The sequence below is a fragment of the Lissotriton helveticus genome, chromosome 2_1 (assembly GCF_964261635.1).
Source record: "Lissotriton helveticus chromosome 2_1, aLisHel1.1, whole genome shotgun sequence".
Lineage (NCBI taxonomy): Eukaryota > Metazoa > Chordata > Amphibia > Caudata > Salamandridae > Lissotriton > Lissotriton helveticus.
This window is the reverse complement of record NC_136059.1, coordinates 706870822-706895351: the sequence shown is the minus strand read 5'-3', so window position 1 is coordinate 706895351 and position 24530 is coordinate 706870822. Positions and strand designations below refer to the sequence as shown.

At 43.8% G+C, this 24530-nt stretch overlaps 1 protein-coding gene across 1 annotated transcript in view; it reads left to right on the top strand.

Annotated features, from left to right (window-relative positions):
* LIX1 (limb and CNS expressed 1) overlaps positions 1 to 24530 on the top strand; it is an 888093-nt gene that overhangs the window by 512524 nt on the left and 351039 nt on the right. The window contains exon 3 of the mRNA XM_078677347.1: positions 23267 to 23407. Within this exon, the coding sequence (XP_078533473.1) occupies positions 23267 to 23407 (141 nt within the window). The remainder of the gene's footprint in view (positions 1 to 23266; positions 23408 to 24530) is intronic.

Below are 24530 nucleotides of genomic sequence, written 5' to 3'. Positions count from 1 at the left end.
GTAAAAATTACCTCGCAAAATATTAAGTTGTTGCAGAAATATGATCTTGAAATTAATCGGGCTTTCTGACATGCTGAATAAAATTTGGTGTAATTTGTTTAAAAAGTCAAAGACAATTAGGATTACTCAGACCTTGTTTTTTATATAATAGACTGCTTCTTGCCTAACGTCTCAGCATGTTGGTCTTGTAATTCTGATTTGTCATTTGCTGTTTTCCTGTAATTGTGTTAACGGCTTTTAGTATTCTGTATGGGTAAAAATGATTCAACTCTTGGGTTTAAATTTAGCATGTACATCAATAATATATTTCTGGATTCTTTGTTGAGATCTAATGCACCTGATTTATACATTTACCTGGTACAGTGTTCATGCAGGGATCGTCGGAACTTAACTCTGCCATTTCTTGAACCTACCTGCTGCCGCTTACGTTCCTGACATCACAGACCCTTGGGAGGAAGGCAGCAACTCGCCGGACCCGCTTCGCGGGTCCAGCAGCGCGGTCTTAACCACAGGAGCTGCTGCTGATAGAGTGGGGTTCTTTGCTGACAGCTAGGGGTGCACAGCGGACTCCGGCAGGGCTGCGAGCGGAAGGCAGGGACTCCGTGGACCAGGAGTCCCTGCGCGCCTGATCTTCTCCACCTGGGCTGCTCTCCCTGCCGGCTCCGCCCACCCGTCCATGGAGATAAACGGGAGCACTTGAGCTGTACCGGTGGGATCGTCGGAACTTAACTCTGCCATTTCTTGAACCTACCTGCTGCCGCTTACTTTCCTGACATCACAGACCCCTGGGAGGAAGGCAGCAACTCGCCGGACCCACTTCGCGGGTCCCGCAGCGCGGTCTTAACCGCAGGAGCTGCTGCTGATAGAGTGGGGTTCTTTGCTGACAGCTAGGGGTGCACAGCGGACTCCGGCAGGGCTGCGAGCGGAAGGCAGGGACTCCGTGGACCAGGAGTCCCTGCGCGCCTGATCTTCTCCACCTGGGCTGCTCTCCCTGCCGGCCCCGCCCATCACGCCCCTAATCGGCTACTTCAGCAGGACATGCACCCGCTGCGCGGGAGCGCGCGGGGCTAAGCCCGGGCAAAGGGCGGGCCCTCGTAGGCCTGAGTAGGCCTGAGTAGGCTGGGCTGGGCCCACTCTCTTTTATTTGCTCGCCTACGGCTTTTTTGTTGTGGACATTGCCATAAGTACTGGACATTCCATCATCGGCTATGGAGGTAACACCTGTGAAAGCGGGGGGACTTAGAAATGGGACTATAGATAACTATTTTGCACGGGCCCAGGGTGACCTGGGTAAGGAACATTCTTTGTCAGAGCGTAGAGCAGAGCGCCGCCGCTCTATTGAAAATATGAAAAATAGGCCCCTTGATGATATCCTCCCCTATTCCATTTCTCAAGAGGGAGGCTCCTGTGACATTAGCCATTACTTATCATCCCAGGAGGATGTTCCCATTCTACTACGGGATGATATTGTAAACCCTAGCTCAACTACTCAACAGACTTCTGGTGTCACCCCTATTCCCAGTTCCAGCATTTTGGCTGTTGACTTAGTCACTCAAACTCCTACTGTAGTAAGAACAAAGATAATTAAATCAAAGCAAGTAGTGGTGGCTGAGAAGCATGGCCCACCACCAAACAAGCGCAGAAGGAAACTTAGGGGAGGGCAGGGAAAAAGTAAAATTCCCCATTCTGATTTTGGAAAAGCTTCTAAGCTCTCTTCCATTTCTGATAGGATAACACTGGATGCCCATAAAGCTCTTCTCGATAAGGGCACTAATACCATGGACCCAGTAAATGTCCCCGGGGAAATTTCACACAATACATCTCTCCCCGCTATCTCTATAGGGAATATTGAATTTCTACTTAGATCACTGCTTTTGCCTATTAGTGACAGTCTGAAAAAAGTGGAGATTAGACTCACTATTTTGGAGGCAACTATCAGTAGCCTGAAAACAGCGGCTACTAAACCGGGTAGTCCTCCTGAGTCTACTCCCCTTCCTAACTATCTTCCCAATAACCAAAATGTTTCAGTAACTGCGGGATTTCCCCTGGTTCCTATCGTTGCACCCCATCCACAACCTCTCATGGCCAACTTAGCCCCAATACTATCTAGCAAACCAAATATTCCTTTTTTACAACCAGTAGGCCCTGTTCCCCCTCTGATCACTTCAGATGGGGTTGTATCCAATACTAGTGTTGCTCCCCCGCTTCCTGATAAGCCCGCCCTTAGACCGCGGAGACCAGACTTGCCACCTGAGGCTAACAGTGGTTATGGCGGGTGTTCCTCCTCTTGAAGTGGGTGAAGGAGAAAACTTCTACTCACTCAAAAGGAAAATTATCAAATGGTTGAACTGGAATAGACCTCTCCCGGTGCATCTTAACAATGAAATTATTATGGTGAGAAGGGTACCTTGGCTGGGGAAAACTAGAAAATCAATTATTGGGGACTGTATTATGGTGAGTTTTCGAGACCCTAGGACTGTTTCACATATATGTGCAGGGTCAAATAGATCTTCAGACTCTACCATACAGACTTTGCCAGTGTCTTTTTCTTCCCACCTAACCATATGCACCTTGAATCGATCAGAGGAAACTGGACGATGGTTGAACGGAGGGCTGGACATCGGAGGTATGCTGCACGATCTTTTTATCAACCTCCGGACACACCTTTTTCTGAGTACAATCGATTTACTTGTCTAAATGGACTAGATGGGGTCGATTGACTGTTTCCAACCCTTGAGTCTAATACAGATATTTCTGGCAATGGTCCTGGTGTAATATCTGGCACTGGTCCCCCTCCTATTTCTTCTTTTGTAACTTCCCCTACTGTAGTCCCGGGGCACCCATCCTCACAGGGATCAGAAATTACTACTAATATTCTAGATCAAAATAAGGACCAATGCTTACCACCTAATTTACCTAATAGGGAAATTGTCAACACTGTCAGCATAATGTATTGGAACGTGGCTGGCCTTAGGTCTAAATTATCGAACCCCATCTGGTTAAAAACAATTGAAGAGATGGAAATTCTTTGTACTCAGGAAACCTGGCCCCCAGAACCCCTCCATCTTCCAGGTTATAAAACTTTCTTTACATCTGCAGTAGAGGCTCACCATGGTAGGGCTAAAGGAGGACTGACTACGTTCATATCCAACACCTTAAATTGTAAGAAGATTTATCTACTCTCCAATAACCCGTATTACCAACTAGTGCGGATCAATGTAAGCAAGGAACTGTGTCTTTTAATTATACATTTTTATAATAACATCTCTCCTGCTGACCTGGAACCGACCCTAAAGACACTAGGTAATGATCTAAATAAAGAATCCGATAAAAACACTAGGGATGTTTGGGTAGTTTGGGGGGGTGATTTTAACTGCACTATATGCAAGAAAAGCCAGAAAGGCGCATGTGGTCTTTTGCTGGATCCGGATACTGAGTTAACTCATTTTAAACACTCCATTTGTGGAGATCTGTTAAATGAGATCCTCCACACTGAAGACCTAGGATTTGCAAATGAAATTGCCCTAACAGAGCTCCCCTTCACTCCAACGTTTAACGGTAGGGGTGTTTTGTCTACAATAGATTTTGTAATAACTTCTGTTAGGCATAGACATATGGTTAAGAGGTGCTGGACCTTAGACACCCCAGTTAGTGATCACTACCCGATAATAACTGAGATTACAAATCCCTTCCAGGCAGTGGGTATAGAGAAAAGATCCATGCAGAATACTCCTGCTATTAGCATGGCAAAACAAAATGGCTATGCATTAAAGTGGGATAGGGTAATCCCAAGTGATTTTTTATCCAATCTGGTAAACGAGTGTTTGCCTAGTTTCTTGTCTATCTTGGATGAAAGTGCTACTAGCCAGGAGATACTTAAACAATTTGAGGTTATTGCTGCACAAATTAAGGGCAATCTGTGGGTTACTCCTAAATCAAGTAAGGAAAAGATGGGAAAATGGTTTGATTGTACGTGCACAAAGGCCCATACTGAGCTCAAGAGAGCCCTACATGCTGTCCCCCGCAATCCCCTAAGAGTTAGGGAGGCGAGGAAACTTTACCAGCAAGCACTAAAAAGAAGAAAATTGGCAATTAAAACTGAAGCCTGGGAAAAGCTTTGCGAGGCCTCACTAAGTAAGGACGCTTGCGCCTTTTGGAAAGCAGTAAATGCTCCCTTCTTTGATGTGGGAAAAGCACGTATTGAAATTGCCATTTCTGAGGACTCTTGGGTGGGCCATTATTCTAGCCTGTATACTACCCTAACGGATGAGCAGGTTTCCCCAGCGCCATTATTAATGTCTAATAAGGGGGAAATGAGAGCGAATGGCTTGGAATTAAAATTTACCTTACAAGAAGTTACTGAGAGCCTCAATGCAACACGGGGCGGTAAAGCCCCAGGCCCAGACGGCATACCTTCTGACCTGTTTAAAAATAATCCTGATTTATGGGCTCCATTACTAGTGCAATTATTTAATGCATCCCTAAAGACGAACTTACCTCCATCGTGGTTTATGTCGGTTATTGTTCCAATTTTTAAAAAAGGGGACAGACAAAACCCTACCTGTTATCGCCCCATCTCCCTACTGGACAGTACTGTAAAGATATTAGGGAGAGTAATACTAGGCAGGCTGCAAGAATGGTCGGACGATAACTCTATAATTAGCGACCTACAATACGGGTTCCAAAAGGGGCTCGGGACAGTAGACCAGGGCCTAAATTTATTTATCCTACAACAGAAATATACCAAGGCAAGATGTAAACCCATTTACTTTACTTTCGTTGACCTGATGTCAGCGTTTGACTGTGTTTCACACAGCAAATTATGGGATATTATGGAATCTCTTGGTATAGAAGGAAACTTAATTACCTTTCTTAAGGATTTGTATTCTGGTGCTATCGCAACAGTGCCATATGGTAAAAAAGGTGAACGCACTAGATCCTTTGACATTGGGCGCGGGGTGAGCCAGGGCTGCGTTTCAGCACCTTTTCTCTTCCTGGTATATATCAATGGTATAGAGAATGCGCTATTGGGAACAAACTGTGATATGCCTAGGGTTGCCAAAAGACCAATCCCTGCGTTACTTTACGCAGATCACGCGGTCCTAATGGCACGCACCCCGGTGGCTTTGCAATGTCTTGTAACATCATTTAATAAATTTATGGGCAATCTAGACTTGTAAATCAACTGTTCCAAGACATTTTCCATGAATTGTGGTCCAGGTGCTAGCAGAAGAAGGAGGCGGATGTTTATTAATGCAAGTCCTATAGACTACACTGCCACCTTTCCTTACCTCGGTATTTTATTTCACGAAGATGGGATCTGGACAGAGGCGATAAAAGCAAGGAAAGGACTATTCTGTAAATCTATTACTGCCCTGAAAAATTTTGCCAAAAAGATGGGGAAAAAACCGACAGTAGAACTTTAAAAAATTTACAATGCTACCTGTGTTTCTATTGCAGTCTACGGGGCGGGACTATGGGGGTATGAAAAAGTCAAATCTATACAAGTGGCCGAAAATAAATTCCTGAGACACATCTTAGCTGTACCTGAGAGTGCCTCTAGTTATCTTTGTCACACGGAATTGGGCCAATGTTATATAGAAGATCTAATTAGAATTCAACCAGTATTACAGTGGCATAGAGCCTGGACTAGTGATGGATGTGTATTGAACCGTGCTATTTTAACTGATGGATTAAGCTTGGATCATGCTGGGAGGATAAGATGGTTCACATACATTAGGGAATTCATGGCAAAAATTGGCTGTATGGGCTATTTCGACAATCCCCTGTCCATGTGTAACATTACGAGAAAAGTTTTAAAAACTAAATGTATGACACATTTGGAAGAATGTAGAATTACAGTGGAACATAAAAAGAAAACTGTTTTAGACCATCTACCTTTATTAATTCAAGGGAAAATCCAACCATATTTGACCCTCTCCCTGTCAGAATTTTCGCGGTTCACTCTGACCCGATTTAGGTTAGGCATCCTTTTCAGGGCCCTAAGCTTTCCTGTAATGAATTGTTGGTCCCGTAACCTTACCAAATGTCCATGTGATGACCAATCGGAACAGTCCGACATCCATATCTTCTTTTTTTTGTAAATACTATACTCTACCCAGGAAAAGACTGATTATCCCAATCTTAAGGGAAATGGGGGTGAGACGTTGTAGGGAAGCCTTCCTGGAACTTCAGAAATTAGATGTCATCTTCAATGTTGCCTGCATCTCGGAATTCCTTATTAATGTTTTTAGATTACGCAAATCAATTTGTACTTGAATTTAAATTTAATTCATGTTTTATTAGAATACTTCTTTTTCTTAACTTATGTATTGATTTTGACAAATGTACTATTATGAATTGCTTTTGATATGTACTTTTATGGTTATCAACTTTTTAACCGAATAAAGTCAAATTGAATTGAATTGAAAAAAAAGTTCATGCAGTCTTGTCATGTAGTACGGGGCTTAGTCTAAAGGTCTCCCAGACTCTGGGTTTCCAGCCACTGTTGGCAAATAACAATGTGTACACCATCAAAAGGGAGAAGGTTGACCATAATGGATTCATTGCCACCACTTTGATTACTACTAGGGATGATGTGGCCACGTGTTTCAATCTGCACGCTGAGCCAGCTCCTAGTAAAAGTGCCTTTTTAGATATCTCAGCTAATATAAAGCCGTCACTAAGGTGGGATACACGTTCTACCAAGACTCATATCAGGGGTTGGTTCGATGCGAGCTGTACTAGTGTACTCAGGGAGTTCCATAAAGTTTTAAAGACAAAACCAAAGTAACGGAACACAAGTGCAATTCATTTTATTAGAGGGCTGTGGTGGTCAGAAAGTCACAGTTAAAGGAGCATGCATGGGAGGTTCTCCAAAAAGTGAGTGAATGAAAAGATAGCACACTATTTTGGAAGGTAGTTAAAGCATCATATTCTAGACAATCCTCTAATTATAGTATGGATGTCCACATACAAGAAGAAAAATGGGTGGAATACTTTACTATTATATATAACGTGCAGAACGGGGTACCGGTTCTTCCGGGTGATGTCTTGGTATATGCAACAGGGAATACTCATTTTTTTAGTTTTCAACTGGGGGAAAACAGAGGGCCTCGAAGGAAAGTAGTAGGGGCAAAGAGCCAGGCCCCGATAGGGCCCGACCCAATGTTTTCTGTGAACTGAAAAATCTTTGAGCAAATTTGATCACAAATGTTTTCAATGCTATTGCAAAGGTTGGCCCACCACCTGCTTGGAACACTTTGATTATAATTCCCATTTTTAAAAGGGTGATAAATATCTCCCAGAAAACTGCAGGCCTATATCCCTCCTTGACCCAACAATGAAGGTGTTGGGGAGTATTTTACTGAACAGACTGGAGGATTGGGCTAATAAGAATAACATTTGAACAGATACACAGTATGGTTTTAAAATAGCGCTTAGAAGCAATAAGAGCCTATTTGAGATTTCTGCACTGGGCCGGGGGAAAGTCAAAAGTGCAGGCCAACCCCAATGGAGCGCTGGCCTGATACTGGGTCCCACTTGGACCCACTGAGCAAAAGTACCTTGATCCTGGTTTGTGTCGATGTCGAGGAAGATGTGGGGTGCAGCCGAGGTGATGGGCTGAATTTGATACCGCAACAGAGGGAGATGCATCAGTTTTTCCCACAAAAGGCGGCGGTTCCAAGGGCAATGTGCTGGTCCAGAATGCAATACATTGGTTCTGCTCTTGTAGCAGAGGGTGCGTCGATTCCGAGAGCGATAAGCTGGTTCCGAACTTGATGTGCCGGGTCTGCTCTGTGCAATGATGAGGATGTGCCGGTTCCAATCCAAACAATGGTTAAGATGCGCTGGTTCCAATGAAGATGTGTGGGTTGGCTCAAGAAGCACGTCACTTCCAATGGTCCAGGACTGGGGTGGCACCACTTGGCAGAGCAGACTCACAAATGGCAGACCCCAGGTGCAGAGGAGTTTAAAGTATTTTATGTCCCTGAGACCTCAATCAAGAGGCAAGCCAGCAAGCCCTTGAATTCACACTGCATTCAAGTGATACAGGTCCAGTTCTGCTCACCCAGGCAAGGGAACAGCAAGCCAGAGGGCAGCACTGCAAGGCAGCAGTCCAGCAGAGAAGCAGTCCAGCAGAGTGCCAGTCTTTTAGCAGCACAGTAGTCCTTCCCCGTAGAGCCTTCACAGGTACAGATGTGTACCGAAGTGGTGGTGTAAGAGGTCCAGTACTTATATCCAGTTGTTCCTTTTGATGTGGGAGAGACTTCAAAGAACGTTCTATGAAGTGCACAAAGGTCGTACCGTATTGCACTGGCTCCAGACTAACTACAAGGGGGTATGCAGCCCAGGGAGGACCCGTCTTCTCAGTTCGGCCTGGACTGTTCCTCGGAGGAGCAGGGTCAAGACTGATATGCATATGGCTGGTACCAAACTGGGTGGCATAGTGAGCAAAAGACCAATGGATTTAACCCAGATCTTGTGACTGGGGGTGAATGTTTGATTCATTCAGCATTCAGTACATCATTTGTTGCCACAGCACTTTTTGCCCTAAGTGGGATGGGTATGCCCATACGTGGGTCCTTTGCTCGCTGTGCCACTGGAATCATACTATCCTGGCTGATGTGGGGTGTTGCCTCGAACCCAGTCCCAGGATTTATTTTTCTGATCCAGGAGGACCCTGCTTGGAAGTTCGGGCTGGAATATTCCCCTGAGAAGCAGGGTCAAGACTGATATGCAAATGGCTGGTTCCAAACTGGGTGGCGCAGTGAACAAAAGAACGATGGATTTAACCCAGGTCTCTTGACTGAGGGTGTATGTTTGATTCATTCAGCATTCCGCCCATCATTTGTTGCCGCAGAATATATATAAAATGTAGCATTTAAATGTAAAAGTTAAAAGTTCATGTCCTGCCTTTAAATACATTGCACCCTGCCTCCTGAGTTACCTAGGGTCCACCTTAGGGGTGACATATGTATAAAAAGGGATGGGTTCGGCCTGGCAAGAGGTTTATCTTGCCAGGTTGAAATGTAAGTGTAAACTGCACTTATAGGCTCTCCAATGTCAGGCCTGAGCCATGGTTGGAGAGCTACTTAAGTGGGCGGCACAATGAGTGCTGTTGGCCCACTATTAGCATTTAATTTACAGGCCCTGAATACTTGCAATGCCCTTTACTAGGGCTTATAAGTAAATTAAATATGCCTATTGGGGACGAGACAATATTGCCATGTTTAGGAAAGAGAGCACAAGCACTTTAACACTTTTAGCAGTGGTAAAGTGCACAGAGTCATAAAGCCAGCAAAAATGAGAACAGAAAAATTAAGGAGGTAGATAAAAAGTTGGGTGCGAAGACCACCCTCAGTCTGTCAGGTCTAACAGTCTACTCATAGACTATATATTGTGTCTATACTGTTGAAAGGAAAATAAATCAAGACTGATTTGTTTTTTATATTGTTATCCTACTTTCTCATTAGTAATTTCAATCTAAACCAGGCCTGGACTGGCGCTCCCAGGCACCAGGATTTTTCCCTGTGGGCTGGCAGTGTGGGGGCTGATTTTGTGTCTGGGGTCTGAGCCAGCCGTGTTTCTAGCTTGCAGTGCTTCAGCCCTTTAAAAATAAAGAATGCATAACAAATGGTTTTAAAGCCTCATTTCAATTCCATTTGTTATTGTGTTTGGTTTGTTCCAGTATCCGTCAGAGCTGCCTCCGTCATGGCTTCAGGGAAAGTGGGGCTTCGGGGATCTCTGTTGCTTGGATCAAATCATTCAAATCAGTATATTTCTATATAATGGAACTCATGCAATGCATTTCACTTAAATTATACTATTGCATTGAGTGACAGTTGTTAGAAGTGATATATTCTATTCATGAATTTGGAAATATTCATACCCCCACCACCACTACCCTGAAGACAATGCTGTTAGTGAACCAAGTAGAAAGTCAGCTATCTTTTGCCCCCTATAAATGTCAAAGTTGAAACTGTTTGTTTGGTCTTTTTATCTCTCTTGCATTTAAAGTTATTTTAACTTGCTGGAAAGATAATTCTAAAGCATGTACTTTAATGTGGTGGAACCTTATCTGCAATGAACATAGAATCTCTACTGTCTCATCATCAACGTTATCTCAGAAAACCAAATCTGATTTATTTTGGATTCCTTTTACTACTTTCCTATCTTCAGACCCATCTTTACCTTAACCACTACTTCTTCCCCTTCTCTTACCCTCTCCTTTTCTCTTCTTGTTTTCTCTCCTTCTTTTTGCTATTTTTCCTCCTTTTTATTTCTTATTCTTAAATATGTTTTTCTCCATCACCAGACTAGATATGTACCCTAAGCCTCTCTTACTCGTTTTCTTCCATAAGATGGTTTCTTTACCACTTATTTATTATTACCTTTGCTACAGATTGTTTTTTACAATAATATTTCTTAATAATATATGTCTTTTTATTCTACTGTTTCATCTTATGCTTCATTGTAACTTTGGTATTTTATTGTTATATCAATAAAAATTATTTTTTTCAAAAACTGTCCTAGGGTATTACTATAGATGGAGTAACATTATAGCCTTTTCCTTCTGTACAGTTTACAAACCAAACTGTATTCCAAGGTGCTCACATGTGAGGATGAACGTAAGAGAGAGGTACTTTGATAAAAGTAACTGGCTAGGATCAGATAACGTGCTCAAGTGGAAACTGCGAGTTAGGCACAATTTCCTGGTTTCATGTTGTGCAATTCGGCCATTATATGGTTGTCCCGTTCTAGGTCAAATCTAATGGTTTACGTTTAATTCTTTGAGGCGCTAAAGCAGTGCACTGTGTTAAATCCATCAGGGCTATGGATGTTGAAAAGGATTGTCGGTGATATTTGTAGAGGGTGATGTTTCAATGCAGAAACAAAAATGAAAAACAGTGATCTACCCTTGGCCAATGCATTGAGCTAATATGCTCTACGTTGATAAAATTCTTTATGCAATAATATTCATTCTTGAATTATTTAATCCACCCACTCCTTACAATTCTACTGTTTATTCATTGAGCCATGATGCTCTATCTCCTCTCTCTGTCCAGCCTCTCAATAATTAGGCACAGTTCTATATAACAAAAAAATGATGTAAACGCTCCATACTAGCAATTGTTTCAGAGTTCACTTGTGGACTCACTCGCTACATGCAGTATGTGACTCGTCTGCTAAAAAAACCAATAGGCTCCCAGTCCAGCCTTCTCTAAATACCTTAAATTTTTCAGGAGGGTGCCCTCTCTTTCATGCCTCCGTTTTGTCTCTTTTGTTATTATCCTACCAAAGTTTTTCATGCAGTGTACTTTTCACACTTTTCTTAGTTATTGTATGCATACCATTCATTCACTTTCTTTTTTCTGCTTTTTTCCTTTCTCTATTTCGGAAAATCCTATAATAAGCCTATGATACAACGCTACTTATAAATACATATATATTTCTCAAATATTTTTGGCACGTTTCATCATCTATTTTTTCGAAAATCTGCTATTTATACTGCCATACTCTCTGAATACTGACTATGCTATTTTATGATCTCCGGCCTTTGCATTGTGCCTTTTCTATTTTAATCTCCAATAACATTTTATTAAATTGCAAAAATGGTTATGAATATACCATTTGTATGAATTTTCTTTTTTTCTATGTATAAATCGTTACTTGATATATTATACCTGTAATTACCTGTCAATACTGAATGACTTAATGAATGTAATATTTTGGTGCTACCAGCACTATTCTCAGACACTCTCTGGTAATGTAGCAAAACAACAATCACTAGAATCCAAAGCGTTCATTAAAATAGGAGCTATGCAAGGAAAACACGAACTGCATGATGGTGCAAATGGTGAAAATGTAGGGAGCCATAGTCCTAGTAGAGTTGTTACAGCTAAAGTATTTATAGTTTTAAAAAGATTAATAAATAACTTTCCCTCTAATAGAATGAATTGACGTGAGAACTGATGCAATTTGAAAGGTATATATTCACCTGATGAATATTAAAAGGAGCCGTTATCGACATATTTACAAACAGTGATGGCTTCCTCGGAACGGGGGTGGTGGGGCGGGGGGTATGGATAAAAAACAAAATCAAAAAAATAAACTTACCTTTGCCAGTGCCACACGCCTCACCTCCGTCCTCATCTCTCTGGAATGGGAGCACTGGAAGCACCCAGGCTCCCGGACTCTCCAAGCTAATCACAACGCTGCCTGAGCAGTGCCGTGATTGGTCTGAGCAGCATGTTTGGCCTCTCTGGTAGTGCCCGGGCGACTGAGCATGTTCTCCAGTGGGCTGTGCAGCATAGCCTGGTGAAGAACATGCTAAATGCACATGGCTATTTGGCCGACCCTCTAATCATGTGCACTTAGGGAGTGCAAACCACTCTTCACTCTTATGGCGGCGCGCCCAGCCCTGCCCCGCCCCAACCTGTCTACAATCCCACACAAAAAAATAAAATGATAATATATTATCATTTTTTTTCTTTTTTTGCACTGCTCAAATAGCATGGGGGTGACGTTCCTCCCGCTTAGCAGAGGAGCTGCCACTGTTTACAGATCAACATGTGAAGTACACCTCATACACCATGTAAGAACCTTTCTCCATAAACATTGAAGCTGGTCTGCATGGGAAACTAAGCCTTACAAATGGCAAAGCTATCCTCTTTATCTGGTTTAGAAATCATTGATTGATGATAGTATGTTAATTTTTCTCTGCAGAAAGCCTCACATTTGTAAAGTTTGGCTAAAAAATTGTAAACACAACTTCATGAATAAGGAAGGAAGAATGAATCCATGATAAACTAGAAAGTATCCTCTAGGCCCAATACGAGGAGAGTGCCTTTTTGGTTTCTCAGCACCATTGAAGCTTTTTTTATTTTTTTATTGTGATAATTATAAATAGAGAATGAGATGGACAGATTTTGAAATGGAAGAGTCTCAAAGATGATTGAGGAAAATGCTTGACTACCTAAGAAGATGAAGACGTGTACTAATTAAAGTTTGATTAATAATGTTTTAGTGGGGTATTGGTGATCATTTAAAAATAATCAGAGGTGGGAATTTTTATTGAATGTTCAATTTTGTGTAAACTAATAATTTTGATAATGTATAAGGTCGTACTACATCATTATATGGTTTATAAGTGTGAATAATAATGTAGTATAGTTGTGCCACCTTTTCACGTGAGACTTTATTTTATTAAAATGGATCCAGTTTCTGATGTTCTGCTCATCTTGTTCCTTTTCATTCCCCCTCCCAATCAGTGACCCGCTTCAATTCTTCTATCCCCACAGTTTCTACAGAGCACAGAGTGCTATGACATAGGTGGAACTGTCCCTAGAAAGTGTTTTACGAATGAACCTTTCCTCTGTGTTCTCTATTTATCATTTTGAATGACTTCGCTGGAAGTTCTAATGTAGGCCTGCAGAAGAACATTTTATATGAATCTTTGAGAAAAGTTTCACATCGTAGGTTACATCCCTGAAGAGCAGTTACTAAGCAAGCAAATGGATGATTTATCTAACCTTAAGAAATGGGTTAGTGCTAAGAGTTTTAGTTATTATGAATTTTGGGGATTTTTCTAATGTGAGCTAACTATGATCATTTCATGCTGTATCTGCAGTTTTTGCTCATTGTTTATGCATAAAATTTGTTAAAACACCTCTGGTTTGAAGGTTTGGGGGAGACTTCTCGTATTCCTTCCAAGACTCTGTCCGATTTACTTGAGGCCTTTGTTTCTCCTTTAGAGTGTCAAATTCTTTATGCGTTTGACGCTTAGAATCTGGAGACAAAAAAAAAATAGAATCTGGAGAGAGTAAACTGCCTAAATGGGGATTATTATTCCGTTTTCTGATTTTATACTCGGTGTCCTGGGCCTTCATGGCATTTATTAAATGTTTTTTGTCTCGCTTAAATTAAGAACTCTGTAATAGAATTTTAAAACATATTTTGATCTGAATTTAGTTACTGAGTGGTCTCAGTTTCTATTTGTTTTTCACTCTACCTAATTTGTAGTTTAATAGAGGGTGGTGTCTCTTGCCGCCAGATCAACAAGGACGAACAAAGCCAAACTGCCTGTGTTAAAAATCTGAGTCTCTAAATTATTGGAGCTTGGCTCCCGCGCAGGTATGCATTTCTTCACACTTGCCAAATATAAAGTTTGCTGCATGGAGAAGCAAGTACACAAAGCTACATACAATGCCTCAGACTGACCACTCTTCATGGATATACCCAAATCTAAAACAAAATATCTTCTGTTTTATTGTACTCTTCTACAGAGCAGAGCTATTTCCCTCATCACAGGCAGGGTCAGACTGGACTATAGGACAAGCAGACTGTGCCCTAAGGGCTGGTCTGTCTGGTCAGTGTATGGGCTGTTTTTGGGCTATTTGTGGGCCTCTTTAATGATCTTCTGGGCTGCCTATTACTGTTGATTTCTCTGATATTACCGCAGTAATTGCCTGCAGCAAAGCATAAATCCATGCAGTCTTCCATACCTCGCAAAACACTTAAACAGCGTGTCTTAAAAAAAAAAAACTGCTCTAATTTATAAACATGAGCCATGTTTTAGCTATCTAATTTACTAATGTGGGCCCCTTTTATTTTAGTGCCCGGGTCTAGTTTCTGTACAAGTCCTAAGTTGATCACAGGGCGGAGCACAAAAACTCACAGGTAGAAAGCTCCTATAAATGCTATTGGAAAGGGCCGGTAACTTGTCTCGTCTAGAAGTATTTCCAATTGTTGTGTAGAGGGCAATTATGTGTGCAGTTTAAAGATCTAAAGCATAGAGCTCATGTGCACGAGTATGGTCTCATGCATCATCTTCTGCACATGAATCACTAAAGTCTGGTTCAGAGCAATTCTGTTCACAGAGTAGACATTTTTTGTGAACCCTGCTACTTTTAATGGTGGCTGTGTAGTACAGAAAGCCCTTTTACACTTGGTGGGGGGTCTAATGCTGACAAACCATAAGAAGATAGGAAAGGTGTCATCTTATCCTTACCTGGAATGTAACATCTTGAAATTGAATATCTTACTATTATTTTCAGTAAAACAGATAATTCAAACAAAGAGGTAGGTTTGACCTTTTTATGGGGGTTATTTCCCTACACAATTGGAAAAAGCCAAAGCTTTGAATTCTTTCAAGACCAATAATTGCTTCTTGATGACCATGTAAAAGCAAGCAACAGTGTTGGACTGGACCCTCTCTGCAAGGTCACCCCAAACCCTAGACTTTTTGCCTTTTACCCTGCTGTTTTACTGACTTCATTGTTGTTAGGCTTCGACTATGTACACTTTACCACAACTAACAGGTGCTAAAATGCTTGTGCTTTCTCCTCTAAACATGGTAAAATTGGCTTACACATTTAATTTACTTGTAAGTCCCTAATAAAGTGGTACTACATGTGCTTAGGGCCTGCACATTAAATGCTACAATTTAGCCTGCTGCACTTATGTGCCACAATCTTAAGTAGCCCTTTTAAACATGTCTCAGGCCTGCCATTGCAGCCTGTGTGCAGTTTTAAACTACCAATTTGACTTGACAAAAAAAATCTTTTGGCAAGCCTAAAACTCACTTTTTAATACATATGTTACCACTAATGAAGGTCCTAAACAGCCCATAGTGCAGGGTGCATTGTATATTTAAAAATTTGGACATGTATTTTTAAGTTTTATGTGTACCAGTAGGGAGAAAACTCACATTTGTTTTTCACTACTCTGAGGCACCCATCTCCCCGTGGATTACCTTAACTGATGACTTATTACATTTAATAAGTGATAACTTTTATTTGGGGCAGGTTGAAATATCATGTTGTGTGTCTAAGAAATTGCACTTTAAAATCTTCTTCATTGGTAAAGTTGGATTCTAAATTTCAATTCTGAAGATGTCGATTTTAGAAAGTTAGGACGTTTTCTTGTCCTATTTGGGGTCTACAGCTGGTTTCCTGGGTCACATGCAGTGGTAGAAGTGGGCGGGGACGGAAGGGCACGGCGTGCCTCTACTTCTAGAAATTATTCCAGTCCGTTCCTCTACTTCTTGCTTTCAAAAAAGCATCCCGGGAAGGCAGGAATAGTACTACCTAATAAAAACGAGAACTTTTTTTTGCCAGCTTTCAGGGGCTGCTTGCACTTCTCTGTTAAACTCCAGAGGCTGCAGCAGCCCCTCCCTGAGCTCTCAGACCGAGGACAGCCCCTCCCTGAGCTCTCACAGGCTGATGGCTGGCCCATTGTCATTCCGATTGAGGCTGATTACCCCCTTTAGAATGACAATACGCCCTCCGGCTTCCTTTAGCATGTCATGTGCCACTGAGATTGGAGTTAGTGATTACAGAGGAGCTTTCCCTGAAAGAGCGCTTCGACGCCTCGTTGGGGGTAGTAAGCACTATATAAATGAAATTACAATACAATGATTGTGTCATGTTATCTGAGAAGGCCTGAAAAAAATGCCTTTTCTGTGTATAGGGTTTATCTCATTTTTTTTCACTGATGCACTGACTTTTTTGCACTGTTCCTCAGGAAGGCAACCCAGTACAATCTAAAGAGACTGAGAATTATTTGTCTCAATCTCCTCGTAATGGGCCTGTGTGCTGGGGAATCTCTCGTTTTGACGCTACAGTGGCTCTGACAATAATATCCCCCTTGACAACCACACAACCAACTTTTCATGACCTTCCATCACTCACAGCACAATTGGGGCAGGGCTTTAAGTGGGATGAAAAAACTGGGGGGCTCTCAAAGGGACGTGGCCGATATAATTAAGGATGTGGCTTAAACATTTATGCTAAAAATATGTGCCCAGCGTAATGTGCTGCCCGACTTGTATTTTGCTGCTTCTGTTATTGCCTCCACATATATAATACAACAAGTAACATTACACCTACAACAAGCCAGGACTATTGGCTTTGTCAAAGGTTGTTGGTTGGAAAAGATAAATATACTACATTCATACAACTATGGCTTTGTTGAAAAGGCTTTGGTGAAAGGACAGGAGCAGTGAACTGGGCAGGAGCAGTGAACGGGGCAGGAGCAGTGACGGGGCAGGAGAAGTGATGGGGCAGGAGAAGTGACGGGACAGGAGAAGTGACGGGGAATGAGAGGCAACAGGGAAGGAGAGGTGACCGGGCAGGAGAAGTAACTGGGCAGGAGAAGTAACCGGGCAGGAGAAGTGACGGACTGGAGAAGTGACGGACTGGAGAAGTGACGGACTGGAGAAGTGACGGACTGGAGAAGTGACGGGCAGAAGAAGTGACCGGGCAGGTGACGTGACGGGCAGGTGACGTGACGGGCAGGTGACGTGACGGGCAGGTGACATGACGGGCAGGTGACGTGACAGGGCAGGAGACGTGACAGGGCAGGAGAGGAGAGGTGACTGGGCAGGAGGAGTAACGGGGCAGGAGAGGTGACGGGGCAGGAGAGGTGACGGGGCAGGAGAGGTGACGGGGCAGGAGAGGTGACGGGGCAGGAGCAGTGATTAGGCATGAGCAAGAGCGGTAACAAGGCAGGAGCGGTGAGCGGGGCAGGAGCGGTGAGCGGGGCAGGAGTGGTGAGCGGGGCAGGAGCGGTGAGCGGGGCAGGAGCGGTGAACGGGGCAGGAGCGGTGAACGGGGCAGGAGCGGTGAACGGGGCAGGAGCAGTGAATGGGGCAGGAGCAGTGAACGGGACAGTGTGAGAAGTTGGCCTGATATATGATGTCTACTATTCTAGTGGGCACCTTGCACCAGTCCAAACAACCCTTATGGTGATGGTTGTAAAGTCAACCTTATAGACCAGCTATCCTAGTGGTAGCATGGACAAAGCAGTTTTAGGCTAAAACTTCAGAGAGCATGTGAAGCCAGCTGTCTTACCATATATAATCCCTTGAATACCAAATGAAAGGACACCACACACGGTATATATCAAATATATATGTATTTATTACTAACACAACCCCTCTGCACTCTTATGAGGTCAGAGTTCGAGGTACAGCACAAGTTACTCAATAAGCATACTATAAGTTGCACAAATACAATTCTGCCCTAGGGGCCTCACTAACGATATACTGAATAAGTGGTATAAGAAGCACTTTAGGAAAGGTGAGTAGGCCTAGGGCCTAGGAAATCGCTGGGGCTACGCTGAGCAACCAAGGGATTGGAAGTAGGAGGCCCACGGGAAGCATGTGCAGTGTCTAAACACACACGCAGGTTACCATAGATTTTCAATGGGAACGTAAAAGTTACGAATTAGTAGATTTTGGACACTTCCGGATGGACTACGGGAAAACCCTGTTAAACTAGGACACTTGGATAGTTAATACCCATGGGAGCACCGGAGTACTCGAGTTACCTCACCCAGGGAAGCCGGGTGCATAGGTGTTCTTTCGTGTTGGGTTTCGTTGCTGTTTCCTATGGAGAGCTGCAAGAAAGTGCTGTAGGCGACCAGGAGAAAAGTGTCCGGGTGGATCCAAGGGTAGATCGGAGTCGAGAACAACCTGAAAGCAGAGGGGTCTCTAGCCAGTGACCAGGAAGGGACCAGGAAGGAACAAGGCGATGTCGAGATGCAATCAGGTGAAGAGGTGAAGCTTGTCTCTGCAGCCACGAGGACCAGGAGGCGTCGATGATGAGCAGGAGCTGGAGTCGAGCTGTCCCATGACGGATATAGCTGTTGGCGGTGTCGGTATCCAGATTGGACCCAACAAACCTTGGCAAATGCAATCCACGCAGGATGGGAAGATTGGCTTCAGTTCAGACCAGCAAGTCTGGGGAGCTTCTCCTTCACAGAGAAGCTGGAGCAAGCCCGGAGCAACCAGGCAAGCAGTGTAGTTTTACAAAGATGTCTTCAGAGGCCTACTAGCCAACGGGCTAGCAACCGCGAAGACGCATTGGGCTGAAATACAGGCCCCACGCGGCACTCGTGGAGTGTGGAGGGCTAAGCTTCGGTGCAAATGCTGCTCGGGTCTGGGGCTTCTCAAACCCTAATGCACAACTTCAAGGGTACCTCAGAAGATGCACAGGTAGTAAAAAGCAGGTAGTCCAGGATATCCGGTCCCACGTCTCTCGTGTCCGCCACGGGTCTCAGTTTTGCTGTGGGTGTGGGTCGGAGTCAGAGAAGTCTGGAAGTCCAGTTCCTGCGTCGCTAAGTCTTCGGGTTCTAGCGGGAGCGTCGACAAAGCAAACCGGCAAGTTACTGTTGGTGCCTGTTTGCACAGGGTGGTCACTCCTTGACCACAAGGGAGATGTCTTCAGTCTTCCAGTCGATATAGAACGTGGAAGGTCCAAGAGCTTCATTTCAGAGTTTCTTTCCAGAATAAATCTAAAGTCTCTAGACACCGCTCCTAACTTTATACTAAACTAAGGGGCTGGATTACCTGCTAGGTCCCTCCTATGGGTGGAACCTGGGAAGGGGGTGGTTACACAACTTTCCGTTTGTCCAGTTTCGCGCCAGAGCTGGGGCTGGAGTGCCCCAGCAACTGGTTTGAACCGGGCTATGCATGGAGCACCTTGTGTGCCGACGGCAGCAACGAAAGGGTTAAGGTAACATGTTGTTATATTTCACACACTTTACATAAACCTGTATTCCCTATAAGTGTTTGCTTTTTCCTGAATTAAACCTCAAATAAACATGTTTATCCATTGTTTTAATTAAATAACGTTATAAGCTGTAACTGGTCAGTGAAATGCTAAACGTACTAAAAATTGGTATGTTTTGCTATTTCTAGCCACACCCCTGACTCCGCCCACTGATTCAATCTTTGGTTATTCCTGCCCCCTGATTCTCCACCCACAGTTCCCCTACTTTTTATTTCCCACTTCGACCACTGGTCAGATGACTAGGTGTAGTTGGCAGATGGCCTTTGTGCATTCCTCCCAGGCAACCACACAATGTAGTATACTTGTAAAGCGCACAGCTGCCCCAGCAACGGGGCGTCCCGGCGCTGTATAACTCTGGGGAACCCGTCCTGGCTTTTCCCTGTGGGATGGTCCCTTGCTGGGAGTCCCCAAGGTGGAGCCAGGCATCCCCGGAATTGGTGGGGCCGTTGTGGAGATTAGGCAAGCTAATGCCCAGAGTTGCCGAGTGGAACCCCTGATTAGAGTAAGCACCGAAGCGAGAATTATCGAGTCCGCTGACCAAGGTCCACGACCCTGCCGCGTCGGGAATTGAACCCTGGTCCCAGGCTGACTTCTGCTCTCAGGCCTGCCGCCTCTAACCAGTGAGCCACACTACTCCACAGGAAATGGATTTTGGCATGATGGGCTATCCTGGCTTGGGCGGAGCTGTCACCTGTCACACTTGCAAGGCACTGCCTCAGTTCACACACAAATAACTTTAAACTAGCCTATTGTGACTGCAAACAGACTGGGGCCATGGCAGTGAGGCAGGAGATTCCAGATACTTCTGTAGAGGGGAAAATCCAGAAGTTTTATCCTCTTCAAAGCTGGCATCCAGCATAAAAATAAGACCCTCAGACCTCTTTATAGTAAGTTGCCTGAGTGACTCCAAGGGCTAGTTAGCTGGCCACCTGTTTTGAGCTACAGAGATACAAAAAACTCTAGAGGCCACCTACAACTGCCCAGCTGACCTGCTGCACAGGACCTGCCTGAGCCCTGAGACTTCTGCTGTAGTGAGTTCCTGATCCCCAAGAGGTGTCTCACAGGTCCTGTACCCTTGGCTGTGGCATCAGCTGAGCTCCTCCTGGAAACCAAGGAGAAATCCTGAGGTTTTGGTCTCTTTGCAACCATAAACGGGCACATTCGCACCAAAATCTTGCTGCCCCTGCTGACCGCCGATATGAAGCACTGGTGAACCCAACTCTTCATGCTACAGTGACCGCCAGTGCTGAACAGCAAAGTGAGATCTGCCCTTTGCACTACGCATTGACAACCTGAGGTGACCCCAAACGTGAATCTCCAGAAAGACTGTCTACAACACCTGACAGGGTCTTCGTGCTACAGCAACGACCATCTGCAATGCCTGGCCTGCACTTTGTGGCTACAGCCATAACTATCCGTGTTTTTATCCCTGCTCCTCCCACACTGGACTTTGAGAAAGTAACTTTTTCAACAGGACTAACCTAGTCCCTGTATCCGTCCCACGCTCCATTGCGGTCGGCCAGAGCTTGTGACTTTCACCCGGTCTAGCACGCCCAGATAACTGCGAGTGGCCCTTTGTGCTTGTATATGCTACACTTCCCTTAACTCTTTGAAATTGCATATCTCCAGCGATACTGATTTGGATTTTTTTCTTTTTGGTGTATAATAATGTTTCTAATTTTACCTTGTTTTTCTAAATTGGTGTGGGGTTTTATTTGTGTTGTGTTTTCACTTTATTACTGTTTGAGGGCTGCATAAATACTTTACACATTGCCTTTAAGGTAAGCCTAATTGCTTTTGTGCCAAGCTACCAGAGGGTTAAGCACAAGTACATGTAGTGACTTTTGTGGTTCACCCTGACATGGATTGTGGCTGCTGTTTGGAAAGAGCTCATACTCCCTTCAACCAGCAACCCAATATCTCAGAAACAGCAAATCAGTTGTGTGTTTTTCATGTTCAAAGTAAAGTACCCCTTTACTGTGCCATGTGTATTTGCTAGGCAGTATAAACCTTTGCTGTGCCATGTATGTTTGCTAATTACCAGGGCCTGATGAACAAAGCATTTGTTTTTTTCCATCATAGATAAGCCCTTTTATGTGTCATACTACGGATTTTGAGATGCTTTCTGATTCTAAAATAGAAGGGACGCACCTCAGAATCACAAAGGTATGTGTCAATTGTTTGACCTGAATGCCGATCGCAACCTTTTGGCGACCGCCAAGATAGAGTGCCAACTGGGGACATAAGCTTCTAAAAAAAATATGTTTTCCCTTTGGGAATTCAGATGCAATGACAGTGGTCTACTGACCCGTGCTGACCTTCTATCAGTGCATTCACAGCCAATCACATAGGGTTATAAATTGCAACCTGTCTAATCAGTATTCGAGCATGCTTTTAGACAATGTGTGTTGCGTCCTCTACATTCCACATCATTGTAAATGGTTGTTCGTACGTCAAGCCCATTAGCCTTTGTTGTGCCTCTGAATAGTTTTCTGCTCAGCAGCTTTGACTAGGCATGGTGTTTGGCATTTTCTCCTGTTAATACTACTAGCACTACAAGGGTAAAGACGCATGACAAAATGTATTTGACCATGTGACGACTATTCTGGTATTCTACAGCTCCGGTCCAGATTTACTAATGATTTGCAGAAGGTTTGCATTACTTCTGTAATGCAAACCTGACGTAAAGTGTTATGATAGATTTGCCATCAACACAAATCAGGATTTGCTTTGAATAGTTTCCCAAAGTAATGCAAAGATGCGCAAGGCACTGCTTTGCATTACACTGTGTCAAGGGGGCATTCCATGACTGGCCTGACCATGCAAACTACCAATAGGTTTTGACACAAATCCCTTTCTACAAACAATCATAGATGAGGATTTGCACCAAAATCCTAAACCTCCTTGAGGCAGGCGCCGCAAGGAGAAATGTTTCGATTTCCTCTGTTTTCCTATTTTGCATGCGTGCGGCATTGTATGCACACATACAAAACAGCAAAGGTTTTAAAGGATAGTATTTGTACTTAAAGCCCCTTTCAAGTACAAAAACTATTCTTTTTAGAATGCACACACCCTTCCACTATGGTGCAAGAGCTTGTGCGTTGGCACCTGGCAGCCAAAGGTTCACCAGCGCAGGGAGAGAGGAAAACAGATCCACATCTCAGCAGATACGGCGCTGTTCTGGTCTCTCCCTTTCACGCAATGCAGCTGCCTTACCTTTAAGTAAATCTGGGTCATTGAGCTCTATATTACATACAAGGCTATTTTTCAGCTCAACTACACCACATATGTGCACTAATAATTCTAACTGTTTAAAATACCAAGAGAAAAAGGCAAAATTCATTATGCAGACCTTTTTAGTTCTGGCTCCAGAGCCTGAACAACAGTGCCAAGGCATTTCATAATTTGCCTTATTCATTATTGTTTGGGGGGAAGCTCCCAAAACGTGTGTTTTCAAGAGGCCTCTGTTGTCTGGCTGCCAAATTTCTCTGCACTAGGGAGCCAGAGAATCATAAACCATGTTTAACATTTGTAGCTCTGTTCTGTCTCGGTTAATCTTCCACTCTGATGATGTTCAACTGTATCTTCTGTCGTATCCACGGCAGAGTTTTTACTTTTTAAAATTTTTAAATAATTACAAGAATCGTTGTGACTACGTGTTTTGATGTTATGATGTGCTTTCCTTGTAGTGCTGCTCAAGCCGAGCGGAAGCGCGCCGAGATGCAGCTAAAGTGGCCCTCATCAATTCCCTCTTCAATGAACTACCCACTCGACAGATCACCAAAGAATTTATTGCGGAGAGTGTCCAAGAAGCGGTCTCTTCCACCAGCGTAAGTGCACGACTTAAACTCTTGCGTCACCATCTTTGCAGAGCAATTGAGTCATGACACTATGTAGGACAGGCTATGGAGTTGGTTTGAAATAGGCAGCGGCGGCTCCGCTGCTAAGGCGGTGGAGCATCCCTCCACTGCTCACTGAGCAGCTCAAAATGGAAAAATTTAATAACGCAATGTTATTATCATTTTATTTAACCATACTGGTTCAGTTGTTTGGGGGGGTGGGGCTTGGCTGTTCAGAGCTAGGGGAGGAGTGGTAGGCTCTTCCTAAGTGTGCATGACAGTTTGGCCGACGGTCTTGGGCCGGCCAAACAGTCATGCGCACTTAGCATGTTCTCCACCAGGTTGTATTGCACAGCCTCCCAGCGCCTGTCTGAGAACTGAACCATGGCGCTCAGAACAATCACAACGCTGTTGACACGCAGCGTCGTGATTGGCTGAGTGTTCAGGGAGGCTATGTGCGTCTTGCTGCCAGAGAAGAGGATAGAGGAGAGGCAGCGGCTGGCCGTAGCCAGGTAATTGCTTTTTTTCCCCCTCCCCCTCCACTCACGCCCCTCCCACTGCTCCCCCGTACACCACCCCCATTCAGAAGCAGCCTCTACTGGAAATAGTATTCCTTCAAGTACAATGTAGACCAAACTGGCATTTCAGATACAAATATTTCTGTGAAGATTTAATAATAGAAATGCTTCAGTTATAATGGACACTAGAACTCACATCTTGCAAGTCTCTGATCTTCACCTATAGTCAAATGCCCGTTCTTGAGAAGAGTCATACTTGAAGACATACATGAAGCATGTGGTTCTACCAAGACAGTTGTTTTATCAAGCAAAAAAACAATACAGAAATGGCAGTTACATATAAGTTAGGAATGAAAAGCAAGTAAACAAGGACGGCAGCACACAGTTTGTACTGCCAGTGACTCTTGAAATATGAACCAAAATACATTAGCCGTAATTCCTCTGTCCTGTAATAAACCTCTATTTAAATCCCCGCAGAGGCAGGCACCAGGTGCCAACAATTCACGTTCCCCACCAAGGGTTCTTGGACAAATATTTTCTTCTGCATCCATTATACATTTATGCAAACTTCCCCTCTGACTAAGTGAGGGATAGAA